This window comes from Callospermophilus lateralis, chromosome 3 (genome assembly GCF_048772815.1).
Source record: "Callospermophilus lateralis isolate mCalLat2 chromosome 3, mCalLat2.hap1, whole genome shotgun sequence".
NCBI classification, from domain to species: Eukaryota; Metazoa; Chordata; class Mammalia; order Rodentia; family Sciuridae; genus Callospermophilus; species Callospermophilus lateralis.
The window spans coordinates 174,935,842-174,957,108 of record NC_135307.1 but is presented as its reverse complement, the minus strand read 5'-3'; the positions used below and the strand labels follow the sequence as shown (position 1 = coordinate 174,957,108).

General features: G+C 60.7%; 1 protein-coding gene across 1 annotated transcript; it reads right to left on the bottom strand.

Annotated features, from left to right (window-relative positions):
- Nucleotides 1-1,354: 1,354 nt before the first annotated feature.
- LOC143394410 (uncharacterized) lies at nt 1,355-18,065 on the bottom strand. Its single transcript, XM_076849047.1, has 15 exons — nt 17,957-18,065; nt 16,476-16,692; nt 14,607-14,711; nt 13,668-13,799; nt 12,878-12,962; nt 12,725-12,788; nt 12,268-12,353; nt 11,515-11,697; nt 9,825-9,878; nt 8,908-9,057; nt 8,011-8,078; nt 7,785-7,830; nt 5,905-5,968; nt 2,164-2,243; nt 1,355-1,384 (listed from the first exon to the last, which is right to left on the bottom strand). Exons 1-15 carry the CDS (start codon nt 18,063-18,065, stop codon nt 1,355-1,357), a joined length of 1,473 nt encoding a protein of 490 aa, XP_076705162.1.
- Between the last annotated feature and the right edge of the window lie 3,202 nt (nt 18,066-21,267).

Genomic DNA, 21,267 nt, shown 5'->3' with positions numbered 1-21,267 from the left:
TCACTGCCGCATTGTTTTGTAGGAATATTATTTTCCAGAACTCTCAGGGTGGGCCTGCCCGCCTGGGAGTGGCGACCAGCCTGCATGCCCGCCTGGCACCTCAGTGCTCTCTGAAGATGGACGAGGCTGCCTGCAAGCTGTGAAGGGAGGTGCCTGATAAAGTCACTGGAGGCCTTCAAGGCCCTGAGGCCACCTCCATGGGCCATTTTGTGACCCTGACTGGACTAGGCCTGCAGCAAGCTGGTTGCTGAATCCCGAGTTTTGCAAATAGTGTATCATCCTGGAGGTGGGCAAATAGAGGATCTGGAAGACCAAGCCTCAAATCTGCCCCTGGCCCAGGCTCTGCGGTGTCTACGGGGGAACAGGCAGGTGGTCAGAGGGTGGGAAGGGCCGTTGGAGGTGAGGAAAAGTGGAGAAGCCGGGTCCACGCTTGGGGGTCCACACCCAGGCAGTCATACTTCGTGGCTCTTCAAAGACACACTTTCAGCTAGTGGCCCTTCATGTCAAAAAGTCAGCCATCAGACACTTAGGACCCCAAACAACACAGGCAACCTCTGCGACCCTTGTGCCCGAGGTGTCACCTGAAGCAAAGCTGATGGGGACACACACACTGCTTAGCAGGGTGACCCTTAACACTGGTGAAGGGGGACGCAGGGTCTCCAGTAGCCCTCTGGTGTAGTGGGCATCCCCAGGTGCTGGGTGGATGCTGGGTGTGACCTGGGTGGGTGGGGCTTCCCTAGGGAGGGGCTCCCAGGCTCCCTTGGGCGCACCATGGCTGCAGAGCCACCCTGGAACCCAAGACCTTCAGGGAGCTGTGGGGGGGCTGTGTCCTTACTGTGGGTGTGACAGGTGGCGGGTGTGAGGACCTGTGCTGTGTCTGCTCTGCCCTGCGGGCCCCAGGCTTCCCGCTGCACCAGCCCTTGCTCGCCTTTCCCTGCTCCCCACCTTCTGCCTGGGCCACTTGGCGTCTCTGGGACCCTCCCGAGGATGGCACATGGTCATGGCACACCCGTCCTGCACGATGGTCACCCCATCCGCTCAGGGCCTGGGCTTTAGAAACTCACAGGCTTTTCCTCGTTTTTGGAGGAAACTCCCTTTTCTTGAAGAGCTGAGAACAGAGCTCAGACCCCCCACCCCCAGGCCCCAGGAGCCAGGACCACGGGCTTCATTTAAATAGCTGGACACAGCCCCTGCCTCCCAGAAGCCCGTGGGTCAGCGAGCTCGGGAGCAGACTCCTCCTCCAGCAGGAAGCATCTTTATTGTACAGAGAAGTCCACGGCGATTCAGCCATCCTCCACCTGGAGGTCCTGAGCATGCGTGTTGAGGGCAGGGACTGGTCCTGGGTCAGAACCGGCTACTCTGGAATGGTCAGCAGCAGGTGGTCCTGTGAACAGAGGCAGAGTTGTGCTCCCCATCCACCCTTGCTGCCCATAAAACCCACTCTCCCTGAGGCTGTTCTAGAGACTGCACCCTGTCCCAAGGACACTCCAAGAAGGAAGAGTCAGAGACCAGGTGGACAAAGAGGATTGAGCAGAGGCGAAGGAGTCTCAGAGATGCTTGTGAGCAAGGAACAGACCAGACTTGGGGGTTTTTCCTGAGATACATTGACTGAATGAGTGAATGGCAATGAAGGAATGAGGGGTGGTCAGGCCTGCCATGCAAGGATGTGTAGGTTGTGCACTGCTCAACTCCTGGTGGCATTGGTCATGTAAACTATAGCCCTGTTCTGGGGACACCTGAGTTCTAGGGAGGTGGGTAGTCTGGGCTAAGGTAACAATAGGTGAGTTCAGATGAGTCCCTTGGACTCCAGCTCTGCTGTGCTGGGCAAGTTTTCTCATTTTCTCTGCCTCTCTGAGCCTTTAGTTCCCTCTGTGATAAAAATGACTTGTGGAGCTGATTGTGAGAGTCCTGCATGTATGGAAGGCGTTGAGCTCTTCAGCCCTGTGGTCTGGCTTCCTGAAGGACTCTGTAGGCCCCTGGAGCCTCGGTCTCCTCATCTGTAATGGGGCCTAGCTTCCAGGACAGCTGTGACAGATGGTTAAGGAAAGGGAGGCAAAGGGCTGGGCTCATGCAGGCGCATCCTCCAACTGAGCCTCCGCCTCTGCGGGTGAACGGGAGCCTCTGACCCCCACCTCCCCTGCAAGGGGCTCCCTCTGCACCTACCTCGGAGAGGTCCACGTGGGCCTGGTTGAAGGCGAGGCCCTTGACGTTGGGCAGCGGGAGGCTGTGTCCTCTGAGCTGCGCTGCAAGAGGGGAGCGGGGAGGGGCGCTGGGGGGTGAGCGGGGCCAGGCCAGAGGACCCTTCCTGCTCCCCTGGGAAGGCTCTGGAAAATGACCTTCCACAAGACAGCTCCCTGGGAAAACGTTACCCAACCTCAACGCGGCCCTGAGGGGAGAGCCAACCTCCTCCCTCCCGCCCGTCCCCAGCCTCTCCACCAAATGCAAACATTCGCCCTCCCAACCCCAGCGGGGCCTGAGGGGGGGGGCAGTACTGAACCCTGGGCCTGGGCTTTGACCTTCCCCATGGCAGATGGTCCCTGGAAGGAGAGGACACAGGGTGAGCCTCCAGGTCGCAGAGGAAGGAGCTAAGCAGTGGGTTGTGAGCTCTTCCCGTGACTTCCTACCACTGCCTTCCCGCACAACTAGGTCCCCGCGCGTCCCCACAGCTCTGCCCGCAGTCTCCAGTGAGTGGTTCACCCTCATGGTAAACTGGGAAACCCACCTCCTTCTGCAACCTGGGGCCACCTCCACACCAGGACGGATAGACTTGGTGCTCCAGGTTGGCCTCGGCCTCTGCCATTGGGGGCCACGCCCCCGCCCCCAACCTTGCTGGGGATTGAACCCAGGGTCCTGGGGCACTCGGCAGGCACTGCCTCGGTGCCACACCCAGCCCAAGGTCTCTGTTCAGCAGCACGTTAAGGAATGATCAATCTGTGAGGCTGTTAGGAGTCCTTCAGGAGGGCGCATTGTTCTTCAGCTGTGGGAAATCTGTGCTGGAAACACTGAGCTCCTAAAAAATGCTGAAATGTCAGTAGAAACAGAATGGCTCAAAAACAGGATTAGAAAAAAGTCAGAATAAATTGAAAAATTCACCTGAAAATGCTAAAAATTGGATTCTGCTAATAGGATGATATCCATCAAATATATAAGTATATTCACGAATATACTTATCTACCCAAAGAGTCCTTAAAGCAAGTTTTTGGTAAACGTGGAGAACTGGTCATTTTGCAATTTCAGTTTCTGTGAATTAGCAACTCGGCCAGTTGGTTTTTGCAAACTTCTTCAGACTTGACCTTGAGGCCTGGCCAGGGCTCCCGACCCCTCTTCAGGGCTGAGCAGCCTTCAGCCAGCCCCACCCACACTGTCTCCTGGCCCCAGGGAAGGAGCGTGTAACCACCCCCAGCTGTGTCCTTCTGGCACCAACAGGTGGGGGTGGGATGGAGGAAGAGTGACAGGTGCACGTGTCTTCCTTCTGTCCTCAGGCCGTGCAGAGGCCAGCCTCCAGGCTGCCCAGCTTTGGTCCTTTCCCTGTGTGGAGGCCAGATGGCCCTCCTGCCGATTCTCCTATTTGGGCTGCTTCTTGCAGGCAGCCCTCGGGATTCCTCAGTGGCCTTGGCCCTGGCCTCCCCTTGCAGGGAGGCTGCAGTATGAAGAGCACCCCCTTTCCCCAGCAGGCTGCGCCCCTGTTCACCTGGCACCCGGCTGCCTCTCTGGGTCTTCCCTTGCCACCCTCCTCTGCCCTCAATTAGTCCCCTTCTCAATACACATTTTATCACTTCATGCCCAGCTTCCCTGGCCCCGTGGGTCTCGGTCTGGCTGACATTGGAGCCAGCTGCTTCTTTACCCTGGGGTCCTAACAGGAGTCACAGCACAAGGACTCCTGTCGGGGAAGCCAGAAACCAGGGTTCTGGAATCAACTCTGCCAGAGACTTGCTATGTGACCTTGGGTCAGTCACTTAACCTCTCTGGACCTGGTGGGATGGTTCCATCTGAAAGATGAAGATCCAGGGGGTGAGTAGATTCGGTCTGTGTATCCTACATGAGTGTCTTCGGGCGTGAGGCCCTGGGCTGAGTGCTGGGATGCATGGGAGACCTGGGGGCTCTGCTCTCAGGCAGCTCACCCTCTGGTTGGGCACAGACACTTAAATAAGCACATGGCGAATGGTGACTGTCCCGCTCACTGCCCGGGGAGGCTGAGCCAGGAGGCCAAGTTCATCTCTCTAGGACTGAGCCCCAGCTGCACTCGGTCTTCCGGGCTCACTTCCCCAGGATACCGCCAGTTATGGTGGCGAGTCCTGCTGCCCACAGGTGGAAGTTTGAACACTGGAGAGGGACGCGGAGGCAGGCGGCACAGCGACCAGGCCAGACACGTGTCACAGATCATTCCTGCCTTCTGTCCAGGAACGGGACTGACCTACGGGAACGGACCCACTTTCTGGTGGAAAATGAGCCACTGAACCAAGGAGGGGACTGGGCTTGTATAGGCTGTGGGTGACTTAGTGAGCGTGTCACTCAGGAACTTGAGTCCTTGGGCTGGGGGTGGGTGGCCAGCACTTGGAGAGGGATCAGTGTTTTCTAGAGACTGTCACTGTTAGAGGCTCTCTCCGGCCGCGGCAGCACCGGGAGGCTCCTCTTGGGAGAGGAGAAGGCCGTCAAGGTGCCCTCCCTCCCCCCTCCCTCGGGTCTCACATAAGGTTATTTACAAAGCAGTGACACAGACTCTCCCAGGAGGGAGAGGAGGGCTATGGCTGGTGTCCTGGTGTCCCCAGGAGTGAGGGTGCCCTGCCCCTCTTAGGCTTCCTGGTCTTTCTTGGTTCTCCTGCCTCCTCCCCTTACCTCTCTCCTTCCTGCCAGTGACCAGGCCCAGGAGGCGCTGGTGGGTGGCTAAAAGGTGAGGAGCAAATGGACTGGGGCAGGGTCAAGAGGAGTGTTCCTGCCGAAAGCCCAGGAGACATCAATTAACAGACTTTTCAGCTCCCATAGGGAGGGACAATCCCTGGGACAGGTCACCTTGGCGACAGGTTGGAGCAGGGGCGAGTGGGGGAGGGCTCTGAGGCTCTGACAGTTCAGTCTTCCAGGCCCCAAACGGCCTTCCCCACTGCTGCCTGGACAGGCTTTCTTGCTTCCCCCAGACCAGCCTTCCTCCCGGGGCCTGCTTTGGGGGAGCCCCAGGGAGACTGTGGCAGAGCTTGAATTTCTTGCTGTATTATTAGTTACAGAAAAAGACAAGCCCCAGTGGCGAGGCCTGGGAGAAGGGAGTGAGAAAGAGCCAGACGCCGCCGCTCTCACCTCTCCCCGAACAACCCTCTCCAGGTGCTGAGCACAGACCCCCGCCCCAAGATCAAACTCCCCCTGTCCAACTGACCCGCTGACCCAGTCCGCTCTCAGGATAGCCTAGACAGCCCGGCCCCTCCTGAGAGCAGAGGCTATTTTCCTGCAGGAAGTGGCCCTTTGGAGTCTCTTCCCTGAGCAAAAGGCCGAGATGGCCCCTGACCCCTGACCCCTGACCCCTGATCCTGCGTCTGGTCCGTCTTTTCGTGCTAACAAGTGTCCTGCACTGGGGTGAAGGTGAAGTGCAGCTGTCCGCATCTCTCAGGTCAGGATCCCTGCCCTGTGCGCGGTCACTGACGAGCCGCCCCTTCCTGTGGCCTCCCCGAGGCCCACCTGGTGCTCTGCCGGGCTGCCTCCCCTCCAGGCCCTTCCGCCGAACGCCAGCCTCCGCTCCCGAGCAGCCATGCCCGACTCCGTCCCCAGCTGCCCTCACGGCCACCCGGCAGGACAAGAGGGCACTTGCCCGTCGCACCAGGGTTCAGTGTCTGCCCTGCCGCCTGCCTTCCCCGAGACAGCTCTCAGCCCACCTGGCCACGTGACATGTGGCATGGCGGAGAGTCCCATGGGGCTTACCGTTGTGATGGGGCAGGAACCTCCTCTTCAGGAACCGAGAGAGAGAAGCCCGCAGCTGCTCCTCCTGCAGCAGAGCAAGGGGGACAGGAAGGTCACCTCCAGGAATGTCCCCTCGGCTGGGCTGACAGATCCTGCCCACAGGGACGAAGGACCCAGTGCACAGATGCCCATGGGGACAACATGGAGATCGCACTTTTGAAGGACCCTGGAGCCAGCTGGCCAGACTGGTGAAGGGACTGGGGGACACGGAGGGCCCCAGAAAGAGACACCCTCACCCTGTGGACTCTCTGGGGGAGAAACGGGTTGGTCTGTGGAGCCCAGGGCCACAGCCTCACAGGTGTCCACTGGGGACAATCGAGGGAGCTCTCTAAGGCTGAGAGGTGCCGTAATGTCACATGGGGCGCTGCCACCTCCTGTCACAGGGGACGTGCTGAGGGGGTCCCGATCAGGATGGTCCCAGCCCAGGTGGACCGGCTGGGAAAGGCCCCTCCTCTTCATGGCCCCCTCCTATCCCCCGGGGGTGGTCACAGGAGGTAGGTGGTGTCTGTGACGCGGGTGGCACGGACAGCCGTGGCTGGTCTGACCAGATGCATGGCAGCCTGGTCTGAGGACTGCCCCTGGGGTGTCACAGAAGTCCCTGACCCGGGCACATGATCCTCGGGACCCCCAGCCCTGGGACTCTGTGAGGTAGAGATGGAGGGAGGAAGGTCTAAGGTGGCGCGGGTGGTGACATTTGTCGTGTTGGCCGGGCCGTGCTCTGGCCTGGCTGGAGTTAAGGACGACGTGCCGAGAACTGTTTTCTCCTTCCACATTTCCTCACTCTCAAAGCAAAGACTGAAGGGCTCCCCCGCTGGCCCAGGGACACGGAGGAGGCTGAGAACGGACCATGCCCCTGGCCCTGCTTCTACACTGGCACCTGGCCCTGGGCCCTGGAAGAGGCCTCCCCTCCTCCTCCCTTGTGAGCAGGGGGCTCAGGCCAGTCCCGTGCAGCGGGGAGCCCTGCGCGGCTGTCCTCAACATGCAGGGGAGGAGGTGCCCGTGGAAAACCTGGCTCTGGACACCGCTCTTCCCCCATATCGGCTCCACCGAGAGGTCCCTTTAGTGCCACCTTCAAACACACCCATAACTGACTGCTGCCCTCCATGCCACCACCTCCTCACTCAGGGCCTCTCCAGTGCTGGGCTGCTCCTCCTGCCAGCCTTCTTCCTGGCCTCCAGCCTCTACCTGGTCCTCCAGTCTGAGCCTCCTCTGCTTGGACACTCCCTTCCATAGCTCTTGGCTCACTCAGAGGACCCGCCACCCCTGCTGTGAGCCTGACCCTGCCCCCTCTCTGACCTCCTTCACTGTCCCTGTGACAGCCACCAGTCCATCAGGCACACCTGGCCGGGGGCCTGGGTCCACTTCTTCCCACAGCCCCAGTCTCCCCACTTCTTCTCTGAGTCTCAGCTTGTCAACGAGGCCATCACCAACCTTCCTTTTCAGTCTGACCCCAACCCATATGCCTGATCCCCTGTCCCCTCCCCCGTGTTGCCTGTGGCCTGTGAGGTGCTCTCTAATCTGCCCTACTGCGGCTCCTGTGGAGTGTGACCTCACCCCGCTGACGCAGGCTTCCGCGGGGCAGGGACCTCCTCGCTGCTCCCCACCACGTCCCTGAGCAGGGCCAGGCAGTCGGTGCTCAGTCAGTGTTGGCTCAGTGTGAGGAGGAGGGTAAGGGGCGATGAAACCCGGAGGCTTCTCCCTGCCACCCAGTGGGAGAGGAGATGGGACAGGAAGCGAATGAGCCTTTCCACCCAGCTGCACCAGTGCCTTGGGACCTTGGGTCTGTCCAGCGCTGGTCCTTTGAGACCACAGGGAGGCCAAGGCTATGGGAAGGGACTCACCTGCTTCTTGAGAACAGCCGGGTAAGGGCCCAGGGTGACCGCGGCTCTACCAGAGGAAAGAGATTGGGCTCTCAGGTCAGGGCAGCTGGCGGGGTGGACACAGTGCCCCTCCCTCCCCCCATGCCGACAGCTGGTGGGACTGTGCCCACAACCACACCCTCCCCCTCCACTCTTGCTGTCTTTTTTTTTTTTCTTTTTCCAGAACATTCCGAACCAAACAAGTTACCTGTTTGGAGTGAACTGGAGTTTTAATTTCTGATTTGTGGAGGAAAATGCAGCCGTTGACAGGAGTTTCTAGGAGGAATTGAGAGAATGAGGTTGGGAGGGGTGGGATTTGCGTTCCAGGCGGGGAACCGTCTGCTCCCGCCCTGGGGCTGGTGTGCAGTGTGGGCCCCGCTCCTGTGCCCGCTCAGGCCGTGCCCACGTGGGCCCCGCCAGGGGAGAGGCCGGGGCTGGCTGCCAGGGGAGGTGGGGAGCCTTTGCAGGGACGGTCACTGGCTCCAGCACCCAGCTCTGGAAGCAGAGAGCCCTGGGCTGTGAGGAGGCCCCTCCAGATTCACCTTTCAAAAATGGACTTTTTGCATCTGCCAGACGTGGCCAGCTTCTGGCCATGGAATCGTACAACAGCCTCCAGGGACCCCGAGGACTCACGGATCCACGGCCCCTTATCTGAGGCACCTTCCCCGCGTCCAGGTCTGTTAAATGGGAAGTGGTCACCTCAGGGGAACAGAATCAAGAGGCGGAAACTACCAGGGCTGTCTGTCCCCTGGGCTGCCGTCAGCCTGGCTGGCCCTGGGGCCTGGAGGACCCGGCCTCCTCCCGGGCTCCTAATGCCTTGGTGCCCAGGGAGAGGGTGCAGGGACCTTGGTCACCCAGCAGGACTGCAGAGCCGAGGGGCGGGGACACGACCCTTCAGTTCTGAGGACACCGTGGGCAGCCCTGGGGGTGGGCTCCTGGAGCAGGTGCTAGTGGGCTTCACGTCCTGGCAGTGGGCACGGTGGCCTGAGTGTGACTGAATGTCAGCTGACGACACGGTGGTGAGCTCTGCCCTGCCCTCCTGGTACCCTGCCCATGGTCAGTGGGCCCAGGACCCCCTGAACAACCACCTTCGAGCCTCACTCACCCAGGAAATGGAGCTGGAGGTGTTGTTGGGCCCCAGCAGTACCAGGGAGCCCGGCTGGGTGACCACAGCTGTGTGGCCGTTCAGGTGGACAGTGGGAGGATCCGGAGTGTTGATGGTCAGTCCCACGCTCCCGCTGGACCCATCAGAAGCCTGAAGGAAGTTAGAGCAGAGACGGTGAAGCCGTGGCCGGGAGATGGTCCCTAGGCTCAGCTCAGAGAATGGGAACAAGACCATCCCAGGAGGCAGCGCGTCTGGGTTTTCATTCTAGCTCCGCAGCAGCTTGCTGTGAGACCTTGGGGAGGTCGCTTACCCTCTCTGAACTTTTCAGAGGTGGGATTACATCCTCTTTGTCCTGTTCATACTTAAGGTAAGAACATAAGTTTTGGCACCAGAGTCCTAGTCCTACCCCCTGTCAAGCTGTGTGACCTGAGGCAAGTTTCTTAGTCTCTCTGTGCACCTATCCCACAAAGCCGGGAGGGATTACAGGAGCGTTCTCAGTTTTCTCCCCTAAGTGCCCAGAGAACCCCCCCCTCGATGCCACATTCCAAAAGCCTTTGAAGAGGGCACTTGGACTTGGGGGCCAGAGGCTGGTTTCAAATCCCGGTTCTGCCATCCACTCTGCAATGTGAGGTGACAAGTGACTTCCCTGGTTGAGCCTCTGAAGGGGGGACCTGACCCGGTGGAGGGCCGCACACAGCCCTGCCCAGCGGGTGGGCCTCCTCAAGGTCACGGTCACCTGTGCTGGCAGCACCTCAGGGATGCGTTTGCTGTCCCTCGTTTCCTCCCCAGGCCTGGGAGGCAGGTCAGGGATGTCTGGAGTCCTGGCAGGGAGCCCTGGCCAGATGGAGCCCGCCCAGCCCCGCCCCGTTCCAGAACCTTCCCTGACAGGGCGCTGGTGGCGCTGGCAGTGCCCTTACCGTGGGCCCGGGCTCCAGCTCTCCCGGGGACAACAGCTGGACCAGGTCAGCAGCCTGGAAAAAGGACAGAGTGTGTGCGCGTGTCCTGCAGCCCCAGGGACGGGGACGCCGCCTGCGCTGTGGCCGGTCTCACAGGACAGGGGCCCCGCGCCCAGCGTCTCCGCAGGCTCCGTCTGGAAACTCAACTTCTCCTTGTGTCCATGGTCTTTCTCTCAGCTGATTCTGAGAACTCCTACACGGCGACATGGAGAGACCGTCACGTGGATCATGTCACTCGGCACGGGTTCCCGGACGACCTCCTGTGTCGCTTTGCCTCGTACAAGCCATAAATGGGGACATCCCCACCCCAGGGGACTTTGTTCATGCCACGTGGGAACACGCTAATCGGGAGAGCATCTGAGTCATGTGGGAACCTGCTGGCCACATGCACCGCCTCCTGGTCCCACCTGAGGTGACACGGGTCCTCCTTAGCACACTCCATTCTGCCACACCCACCCAGACCTGCTGTATGTGGCCAGACACCCACGTCAACGGCGCTTTCCCTCCTATCACAAGTGGGGCTGCAAAGACCCCCGTCCACGGGCACAAGAACTTCTGCAGACAAGGGATCAGGGGCTTCCGCCTAACTGCCTCAGGGCTCCACACCTCTGTGGGACAGAGGGGACAGAAGGGGAAAGCAGGGCGAGGCAGGAGGCCTGGCTCTAGTCCAGATGTGACCTGCTGGGTGACCTTAGACACATCACTTGCCCTATCTGGGCCTTGGTTTGTACACACTATTTTACATAGTTTTTTTTTTTTTTTTTCATGAACCAGATTCATGCAAAAACCAAAAAAGTGAAAATTTCCACTTTGCGTATATAACCTTATATACAGTGTGTATATATAAAGTTAGAATGTGACCAGTGTTTTGGTGGGATTGGAAGAGGTCAAGAAGGTGCTTTCTGAGCAGGTGATGTTTGAACTGAGACCAACAGTGGAGAGAAGAGTGTTCCAGGCAGAGAACAGTAGGTGCAAAGGCCCTGAGGTAGGAACCAGTTCAGTCTGTGTGGCTGGAATGGTGGGGCTAGAGAGAGGGACAGGGATCAGATGGCACAGCACCCTGAAGCTGCAGGAAGGAGACTTTATTCTGGGTGTAATGAGCTGCTTCTGGGTGGATCCATCTGTGTTTCTTGCTCTTTGATCCCCATCCACCCTGGGAACTGGCTTTTCTTGGGGACCTCTGAGTGTGTGCTTCCTTGCTCTGTCTAGGCCACTTCTCGGAGATATCGTCACACACTGCGCTGTCCACGGTGGCCCTTTGGCTATCACCAGCCACTGGCTCCCCCAGTGCCCTGCTTCTTTTAAATAAAATAAGCTGTTTGTGTACCAGGAGGCCCTGAGCTCTGCAGGGGCAGGGACGCCGTGCGCATGGGACCCGGGACATGGGACCCGGGACATGGTAGGCCTTCCACAAACATTTGCCGCTGACTGAGTGCTGCGGATGCAGAGGGGCATAAGGGCTGTGAGCAGCGACGTCTCCGGCGAGGGGCTTCCTTGTGGGGTTCTGAGGGTGACTTAGGAGTCCCCAGGTGAGGCCCAGGGCACGGGCGGCTTGTGGGGGCCTGGGACAGCACTTTGCCCCCGGGCCTTAGTTTCTTCCTGTGAAACAGAGCGGTGAAGGCCCTTCCGCCCCCACCCCTCCAGCACTCACTGCGGGGTCCTGGGGGGCCACACGGACTTCCTCGCTCGCGTAGAGGCAGGACAGGATGTCGTTGTAGAGCTCCATCGGAAAGACCAGGTCGGCCATGCTGCCTGGGGCTAATGGTGGGAGGGGTCGCGGGGCCAGGTGGTCAGGCCTTGGGGCCCTCTGGCCTGGGCCACAGGGGGTCACGAGCTTCAGAGAGAAGAAGGAAGGGGACATTGATCGGAGCAGCTCCCAGCTGCAGCTGGCTGCCAGGGACCCAGGCAGATTCCGCTTCCTGCCACCTCCTGTGTTCCAAGGAGCAGGGGACAGAGCGGGGCAGACACCGCGGTTCCCCAGGTGGGGGGACCTCTCGGATGGGAGTGTTGGGACAGAGCTGAGCCCCCCTCGCTGGCCAGGTAGCCCTGGGTGAGCTCCGGGGCCACGGGCCTCCTCCTCCTTCCTCCTCCTCCTCCTCCCTTCCCCCTCCTCCTCCTCCCTTCCCCCTCCTCCTCCTCCCTTCCCCCTCCTCCTCCTTCCTTCCTCCTCCTCCTCCTTCCTCCTCCTCCTTCCTTCCCCCTCCTCCTCCTCCCTTCCCCCCCCTCCTCCTCCCTTCCCCCTCCTCCTCCTCCTCCCTCCTCCTCCTCCTCCTCCTCCTCCTCCTCCCTTCCTCCTCCTCCTCCTCCCTTCCTCCTCCTCCTCTGCCTCCCATCTCCTTGACCCCCCGTACATCTCCCCTGGACCACTGGTCCCCAGAGGGTCTGCTGGCCGAGGGCCGCTCACCTGGACTCTCATCAGGATGGCCTCCTCCCTGAACTCCGTGGTGGTGACGTAGTATTGGATGTCCTCTGGGCCGGAGATGGCCGGGGCTAGGTGGACACAGAACCAGGGCTCAGCCCACGGCAGGGGAGGGGTGGGGGGCAGGAGAAAGGCCCCCCCGACCCCCAGCCTTGAGACGGCTGCGCTTGTGCATCTTAGAACAAAGTGAGCGGCAGCTTCGTGCAGGATTCTGGGTCACCCAGCGGCCCTGCTCTGTGGGCCCCTTGAATCAGACAGGGAAACAGAGGCTCAGAGGGTCAAGGACTGTCAAGGTCACAAGTGACGTGGCCCCTTCCCCCCACTAGAAAGCAGGGTCCCTGCGGGAGGTCTGCCTTGTCCCAGTCACATTCCCAGGGCCTAGAACAGTGCCTGGCGCCGGGCGGGGGAGTGGACGCCTCTGCCCTGAGCAGCAGTGACCTACGGAGGACGATGGTCAGTAGGTCTTCCAGCAGGGAGCTGAGCAGGGCCGTGGCCAGGGGGCACACCTGGGGGACGACACAGTCCTCCTTAGCATGGGGTCACGGTCGGCGGCTCCCTTGGTGCGGGCCGGAGGCAGGACGGGAGGGCCACTCACCATCTTCTGCAGCAGGAAGGGCAGGGAGTGGTCCAGGACGCCGGCCACCAACTCCAGAGGTTTGTCCACCAGGAGGGCGTCTGTCCTAGGGGAAGGGGACAGCTGTGGGACCCGACACACTGTGCAAGGGCAGGCGTGGGTCAGAGAGGGGAGGCCCGGGCTGGGCTGAGGGCCCTGCTGGCCTGGGTGGCTTGGCCTCTCCCTTCCCGGGTGCCGCCCTCCTGTCCGTCTCCCCCCTTTGCAGTCTGCTCGTCCCCCCTTCTCTCCCCCCGACTTTACTTTCTCCTGATTCTCTTCCCTTCTCTCTTTGGTAGGGACCATGGCACAGAGATCTAGCTGGCCGCAGAGGCCACGGAAGGCGTTGTCCCGGAGGACGTTCTGCACGGGGTGCGTCCCCATGAGATGGACAGGCAGCGTCACCTCCTGTGGCAGCTCCTGCGCTGGGTGGGCCTGTGCTGACCCCCTCCCCACGCCACCCCGCTGGCGGTGCCGGGGGCACCTCATTTTCTGGTGGGGAACCCGAGGCCGGGAGCGGGGCAGCCTGGGCAGGTCCTCCCTGTAGGAAGGGACCAGGCGGAGGTCTGAGCCTGCCCGAGGTGGCGGCTCTCAGCCATGACATCGGGTGTGGAGGCAGGAGATGGGGACAGGTGGCCTGTCAGCCTGTGGCCTTGGAGATGACCCTGTCCCCGGTGCCCTGGGCACTCTAGAGCCTAGGGAGAGGCAGCAGTCCCAGCCCTGGTCTCTGAGGTCGGTCAGCTCGGGAGGAGTGGGCCAGGGCTCTGCCACTCACTGCCCCAGGATCTCCACGCTCAGGCTCCCGGGAGGGGTGTGGCACTCCTCCAAGGCCACGGTGGTCCTGTTCCCCGTCTGCTCCAGCCGCACCCCCATGCGAATGTTCTTGATGACTTTGAGCCGCAGGATCCTGGAGGGATGGTGTGGGGGACAGGCTCTAACGGGGCCCGAGGTGGAGGCAGGACGTCACAGCCGGCCCCACGGTTGCCCCGAGGACTCAGATTGAAAATCAGGAGAGCTCCTTAAAACAGGGACAACCGGGGACCTGACGAAACCCTCACGGGGGACCCACACCTGGAGCTGAGGGTGGCCTTGGGGTGGGCCTCAGGCTCCCCTGCTTGCTACAGCCCCCACCAGGACGACGGTCACTCGGCACGTTGACGGCGCCACCCGACAAGGGGAAGGAAGATATTTTACAAGGAAAAGGGGGGGTGGACGTGTAGCTGAAGGGCATCGATGAGTTTTCCCGCTTCCTGGGCAAACAGTGGTCCATGGGCTGCTCTGTGGCATTTCTGAGTTTTGCAGATGAACACTCAGTACCACTTAGTGCAGGGGGCCTGGTGCCCATTTCACAGATGAGGAAACTGAGGCCAGGGAGCAGACCTGCCCGGTCAGTTGCCTAGCCCAGGAGTGGCAGCCTCCAGGTGAGCGCGTATCAGATCCTCCTCAGGCCACACTGTTAGTGACCCCAGCTTCCCAGGTGCCCAGAGAGGGTGTGTGTCCCCCAGCATGGAGTCAGAAGGCTGGATGACTCGCTGTGTGATCCAGGCAAGTCCCTTTCCCACTCTGTGCTTCATTTTCCCCACCAGCAAAATGGCTTTCCAATGTGCCTGGATAGAAAGCACTATCAGGGTCCTTGTGGTGACACGTGGCCGTGTCTTTGGCTGGCGTCCTGGCAGTGCAGGTCTGGGTGGTGAGGAAGCCCACGTGTACTTACTCCTGGAGCGAGAGGTACAGTTTGCAGCGCAGCGTGACCTGCAGCAGGCTGTGGCTTAGGATCTGCAGGGTGACCTCGGGTCCTTTGGCATCTTCTATGACCAGCCTGGAGAGGCACAGGGTGCTGGTGTGGCTTGTGGGGGTGTGTATCTGAGTGGGTGGGGACAGGGGCAGACCCCAGGAGAAGCTGGGGTGACAGTTGGGACACACCCTCCTGGTGACCCCAGCCTGGCTGTGGAACACGGGGCCCTAATCGCAGTCTCCAAGCCCTTCCCTTGTCTGGGCCTCAGTGTCCACCTCTGTGAAGTGGGGAGGAGCCGTGGAGGGGCCGTCTTGTCAGGTTTCACCTGTCTGAACTCAAATACGGGCCTCTGGGGCTGGGCACAAGGCTTGGGGCAGAGCATATGCTGGCATGTGTAAGGCCCAGGGTTCGGTCCCCAGCCTCGATAAAACAAAACAAACAGCCACACCAGACCAGAAAACAAGGCCTCGAAGGCAGGCTCTGGAAAAGAAGAGCAAAGAGAGTCCGGCAGCTGCAAGTCCAAACGGGAGGAAACCCTGGCCTCCAGCAGGGAACTTTCTGGAAGGTTCCAGAATGCCTTGGAACCCGTGCAACTTTCCTGCGGCTCTCCCAAGCCATGCCCTGGCGGGGTGGGCAGGAGAGGCACTGTGAATGCACAGGCCACGTGACCGCAGCCGACCCTGGGCCTTGGCCAGGCTGGGGCCCCGTGGGCCGCACCTCCTCCCACCAGCAGTGCCCTGGCCTTTCACCTCACCCCACCCCCGAAAACGTCCTCTGAGTCGTCTGCTGACTTAGGGTTTGGCCTGCTGTCCCCAGGCGCTCATGCTGGGGACGGATGTGGGGGGAGCCCAGCCCTGTGCGCTGGCACTTGTCTCACGGGTCCCCATGTCCGTCCTTATTTCTCTGCCTCATTTGTTTTCAGAGCCAAGCAAGGGACATAGTGAGTGGTGGGGCAGCTGGGGACGGACTCGGGGCCATGGACCTTACCACCCGTGGTCATCCTGGAGGGGCCAGCCAGGTGGCCCAGAGTTCTGCTTTAAGGAGAATCAGTGTCATGGGCTGAATTACGTCCCTGGCTCCCCATGTTGAAGTCCTAATCCCTAGAGCCTCAGAATGTGACCTTATTGAGAAACAAGGTCATTGCAGACGTGATCCGCCATCCCAGGCTGTCCTGGAGTCGTATAGGCCCCTAATCCACATGACAGTGTCCTGGGGCAGGGGGATTCTGGACACACAGACGGGCATCCGCAGAGCAAGGACGGGTGGAGTTCCTACACCCAGCACCAGAGGGCGCCGTAGGTGACAGCCGCCCGGGAGCCAGCCCACAGGGGCGGTGACCCCACTGTACCTGGGCCTGAATTCCAGGCAGACAGTGAGACTGTTTAGGCGACTCAGCTTGGGGCACTTTGACAAACAGACATAATTGGACAAGCCAGAGTTTCAGAAAAATCCTCTTTTTTTCCCCTTTTCTCTTGGCGGGGTGGGTCTGAGCCAGGGCCTCGTGCGGGCCAGATGCGTGCCCTGAGCCACACTCCTGGCCCAGATGGTCTCCACTGCTAGATGGGGTCAGTTTATTTAAAATATCTTTCAAGACACCACACAGGTTTGTGGAGAAAGGGGACAGGGCGGCCGCGCTGCGGGGCTCAGAGCCCGGCTCAGACCCCACTCCTGCCTTCCCAGGGGGTTTCAGCGGCTTGGAGGGACAGAAGGACAGCCTTGCCTTGTGCAAGGCTGCAGAGGCCACAGAGACACCCGGCTGCCCCCCGTGTCTCCGCTGGATAGGCGAGAACGTGGGCTGGGGACGGGACGCAGGGGCAGGAAAGGCCACAGCGGCCTCAGGCCACTCACCCGCCGGCCTGGAGCAGGTCCCCCAGCAGAGGGAGGCTCTGCCCCGAGAGCAGGTCCCCGACCAGCGACAGGTCCAGCCCGCTGCTCTTCTTGGACAGGCTTTTGCCGACAAAGGGCAGGTGGTCCAGGACAGTCGCGCCTTCCCTCGGGGTCCCCGTCACAGGCACCCTGACTACGCGGCTCAGGATCTGGTGCTCTGCAAACAGGTCTGAAATGTCTGTAGACACGGCCTCCTCAGCCTGGGCCTCCCCCACTCGTTCACCAGCGTCCCCTGTGTCACCCAGGCTGCGCCTGAAAGCTTGGGCCCCAGCCATCCCCCTGCCTCTGCCTCCCGAGGAGCCGGGACTCCAGGTGCGTCCCCACTGCCCGTGGCTGACAGGCCCTTATGAAGCACTTCTCAGCAGGGCTCTGGGGACAGCAGCAGCCTGGTTCCGACCCCACGGGGTTTACACTCTAGTCAGGGAGACGACAACAAGCCAGCGCTCAGAGCAGTGAGCAAAGTAATTTTTAGCATCAATTAAGTGCTACAGACTAAAAGGGAGCGGATGAAGCCTGACAGGCTGAGGGCCTGTTTGGGACAGAGGGATTAGGAAGGGCCTCCATGAGGAGGTGACCTTTGAACCAAGGCCTGAAGGAAGTGGGGAGCCCACTGTTGACCATCTGGGGAAGAACGACATAGGCAACGGTGCGTGCAAAGGCCCTGAGGTGGTTATGAGCCTGGTGGGTTTGTGAAACAGAAAGATGGGTGAGGCTGGAGCAGGGGTGGGGGGGTGGGGGACACAAGTGGCTCATAGCCAACGGGGAGGGAGCCACGCAGAGGGACAGGGCGACAGGTGCAATGTTACACTTGGATAGGGCCATAGAAGAGGCTCCACCCAAGGACTGGGAGCCCAAAGGAGGGAGAGTCCTGCTGGGAGGATCAGGAGGGATTTCCAGAGGAGGCGCAGGAAGAGCTTTGCCTTCTCAGAGGGTCGAGTTCTCCAGTGAGGAGCGGGCAGCCGTTTTGGCAGAAGGACCGCATAAGAAAGGAAGGAGACGGAGGCCATGGAGGAGGGGGAGCTGGGAGATGCGGGACTTTGACTGCGAGGACCAGGAGCTTAGAAATGCTTTCGAAAAGCCAGGCGCCGGGCACACACCTGTAATCCCAGCAGCTCGGGAGGCTGAGGCCGGAGGATCACCAGTTCAAAGCCAGCCTCAGAAAAAGCAAGGCACTAAGCCACTCAGTGAGCCCCTGGCTCTAAAGAAAGTACAAACTAGGGATGGGGCTCAGGGGTCGAGGGCCCCTGGGTTCAATCAGGTACCAAAAACAAACAAAAAGTGCTCTTTAGGGCACTGGGGAGCCACACCAAGAGACAGAGCAGGAGAGAGACAGGTCAGCCCCAGGGACCGGCAGGTGAGTCCCGTGGCTGGTGGGGAGAAGCTGGGGGGGTGCGGCCCCCTCTCCTGACCCCCGCCTCCCGCCACGCCCCCTCCACGTTCACCTGTCTCCAGCTGGTCCTTGCTGACCCGCAGGTAGAGCGGGCTGTGGGCCTTGCCCTGGGCGGGGGGCGGCAGTGCCCAGCACAGCAGGGATGCCCAGAGCAGCCGCATCCTCCTGTTGGACCTGTGGGCGCAGAGCGTGAGGACGTCCAGGCCCAGCCGGGGACTAGCAGCCCTTTACCCGGCTCTGCCTCCCCCATCCCGTCCTCCCAGCCCCCTGCCTGTCCAGCTCCCACCCGCGGGTCCTGGAACACAGCCTGCGCCTCCCGCCACCATAGCTCTGGCCCGGGCACCCCTGGCCTGCAGGCCCTTCCCCTCCTGCAGGCCGGCTTCAAAGTCCGGCTCTGACATTCCTGTCTGTCTGGCCTGCCCAGGTCCCTTGACTCCTCTCTGCCTCAGTTTTCTCATCTGAAAAATGGGGACGATCACAGGTTGTTGACAATGTGCAGCAAGCACACAGTGGCGGCCCAGGGTGAGGGGTCCAAGGGCCCAGGGCTCCCTTCACAGCTGGATGCTTCTGGATTGTGAGGAAACCAGGGGTGGGGTCCTGATGGAGGTGCCACGGAGGCTGCTGAGGCAGGAGTAGGCACCGGGGCCTTGGAGCCGAGTAGCAGGGAAATCATTCAGGTTTGTGAATCCGCATTTGTACCAGCACCAACCAGCAGGCCCTCAGCCCTCCCCAGTTGGCCAAAAGGAGCAGCCAGGCCCCTGGAGGCCGCAGGCAGGGCGTTCTGGGGGCAGGAGGACACCACCAGGAAGCCAAGCTCTGGAGCGACACGCAGCCCAGGGAATGCGGCATCTCCAGGCAGACGTCACGGTGAGCAGGGACCTTGGAGGAGGCGCACGGAGGGGCCCCAGATGGCTGAGCCACTCCCGGGTGCCTGAGAGAGCTCTAGGACCCAGCCGGCTGCTCCCTGGGGACCTCGCTCAGCGTAGAGCTCTGCCAGCATGTGCGTGGCCCCGGGTTCAGTCTCCAGGACCCCAACAAACACAAGCAAACCCAAAACTCGGTGATGAAATTGGGTAGTAGAAATTAATATGCAAATTTTGGTCTGTGAAGTTTGTGGCTGTGGCATTGACTCTCCTATTTGGTTTCCAGGATGATTTTTTTTTTTTTTGTGGTGCTGGGGATCGGACCCCAGCGACTCTCAGATGCTGGGCAAGTGCTCTACCACTGAGCCACACCGTGACACCTGCAGCCCTTTTAAAATTTTTTATTTTGAGGCAGGCCCTTGCTATGTTGCTGAGGCTGGCCTCGAACTTGTAATCCTCCTGCCTCAGCCTCCCGAGTCGCTGGGATTGAAGGCATGAGCCCTGCACAGGCTTCCGGGCTGACCTTAAACTCAGCCACTGTTCATTCTGCCAGCCAGCGTTGAGTTGGTCTCTGTCAGGCCCTTTTCTCTGTCAGTTCACCACTCCCTGGCCTTGGCCCTGCGCACCCCACGCCCAGCCCTCCCCAGCTCTCCTCCTGAGGCATCCACACCTGCCCTGACCTCTTGAGTCCTCACTGGGTGCCAAGAACTTCATCAAATCATTACGTCTTCATCAAGATGGGATCACTGACGTCCAGACCTATTTTACAGATGAGGAAACTGAGGCTGAGAAAGGAGAAATGGCTTGCTCCTGGGGACAGAGTAAGTGGCAGAGCTGGGACTGAACCTGGCTCTCCTGGCACTAAGAAGCCATGCACCATCTCACCAGGTCTCAGCCAGTGTTGGGGAGACACCCGCGTTGGCCTCCTCCTTACCTCTCCCCGAATGCAGCCTCCCAGGATCCAGGTCTCGGCCTCTGCCTCCAGCTTCCCGGACAACTTTTATAACTGAGCTCTGAAGTGGGGGGTGGGCATGTGGACAGGAAGTCCAGCCCCGGGCCAGGCCCTGCCCTTCAGAGGAGCTGTTGAGGGGAGGGAGGGTCCTCCTGGCACTGGGTGACAAGGGGCTTCTTGCCAAAACTGATAGGACCCGGCATTGAGGACAGGGGCAGGCTCTGGGCCCCGGGGCCAGCAGCCCCCAGGAGGAAGTGGGCGGGCCGTGCGGTTTGGGACTTGGGCCACTTCCCTTTGGAACAACATCAGAGAAACAGGGCCAGGGCTGCAGCCCTCCCAGGACAGACTCATGGAACCCGAGGAGTGAGGAAGCGGGGTGCAGCAGGGATAGGAGAGCAGGCGGGGCGCGGAGGTGGGGCTGAGGGGCGCCGGTGACCAGCAGCGGGCATCCCCAAGCCTTCTCCGCGTCTGTTGTTCTAGCTACAGTTTTCACTCTGATTCCCAAGGACATGTCTCTGGGTTCAGTCTGCCTCTGATGTCCAGGGGTGTGTGACTGTGGGCAGGTGACCTTCCTTCGAGACCCCCCTTCCCTGCCGGGTAATGCACATAGTGAATCTACCTGTGTCCCCTGGGGATGGCGAGGTTCCTGGAGGGAGGTCACGAGGCTATCACACGGGGCCTGGCACATGGGAATGGTTAAAAAATGGCTCCACTCCCACTTTACAGATGAGGAAACTGAGACTTGTTCCAGGTCGTGCAGCACGTCTGAGGTCAAGCTGGGGATTTGGTGTTCCTGCGCCTGACAGCCCCAGGACTCTGCCAGAGCCTCTGATGTGGGGACACTGGCGCCCCCTGCTGACCATCACGGCTGGTGGTGCAGTCCCCAACGGAAGAGGTGTAGGCGGCCTGGAGGTGTCCCCTGGGATTAATTCCTTGTTCTTTCTCAACCCAGGGCTGTAGCCAGGGCAGGTGTTGGACTCCTGGAGACACCGGGGACAGAGGGGCTGAGGGTGGAAGGCCAGGTCCTGGAGGACAGCGACGGCCACACGAGGTCCACGTTAGCTGGTTCTTTGGCTAATACCAAAGGCAATGGCTACGCTTAGTGTGACTCAGCGCGTCTGCTGGATGGAATCTTGTTCTAGAATCTCAGAGGCCTAGAGTCACGGGCTTTTGGGTTGGAAGATGCTTTAAGAGTTGATGAGTCCCCTGATTTCTGTCGACTGGGTCTCAACGTCACCGTCAGGAGGCGTCTTGCAGGCTGAGAAGGGCCCCCAGGGGACCTGCCTCCTCTGAGTCCCTGGGAGCGTTCCCAGGATGCTCAGGAGGAGGGAAGGATTCCTTAGAGCCCCCAAGGGGTCTCTGCTCCCCCAATGTCTTCAGAGAGAGGGAGGTTTCCCGGGAGTCTCTTCCAGGCGGAGAGCCCCTGGGAAGGACGCAGAAGGTACAGGGCCCAGCTACTGATTCCCTCTAACCTCAGTTTGTTGATGTGGAAGATGGGAATGTAAACCCCCAGGAAGCTGGGAACCCAAGAGCCCTCGCGACTTGTGA

Coding starts and splice junctions, on each gene's coding strand:
- LOC143394410 (XM_076849047.1), bottom strand. CDS start 18,065: ATGCGGCTGCTCTGGGCATCCCTGCTGTGCTGGGCACTGCCGCCCCCC. Junction 12,354..12,724: donor CCTACTGACCATCGTCCTCC/GTAGGTCACTGC, acceptor GTGTCCACCTAG/CCCCGGCCATCTCCGGCCCA. Junction 9,058..9,824: donor AGCTGGAGCCCGGGCCCACG/GTAAGGGCACTG, acceptor AACTTCCTTCAG/GCTTCTGATGGGTCCAGCGG.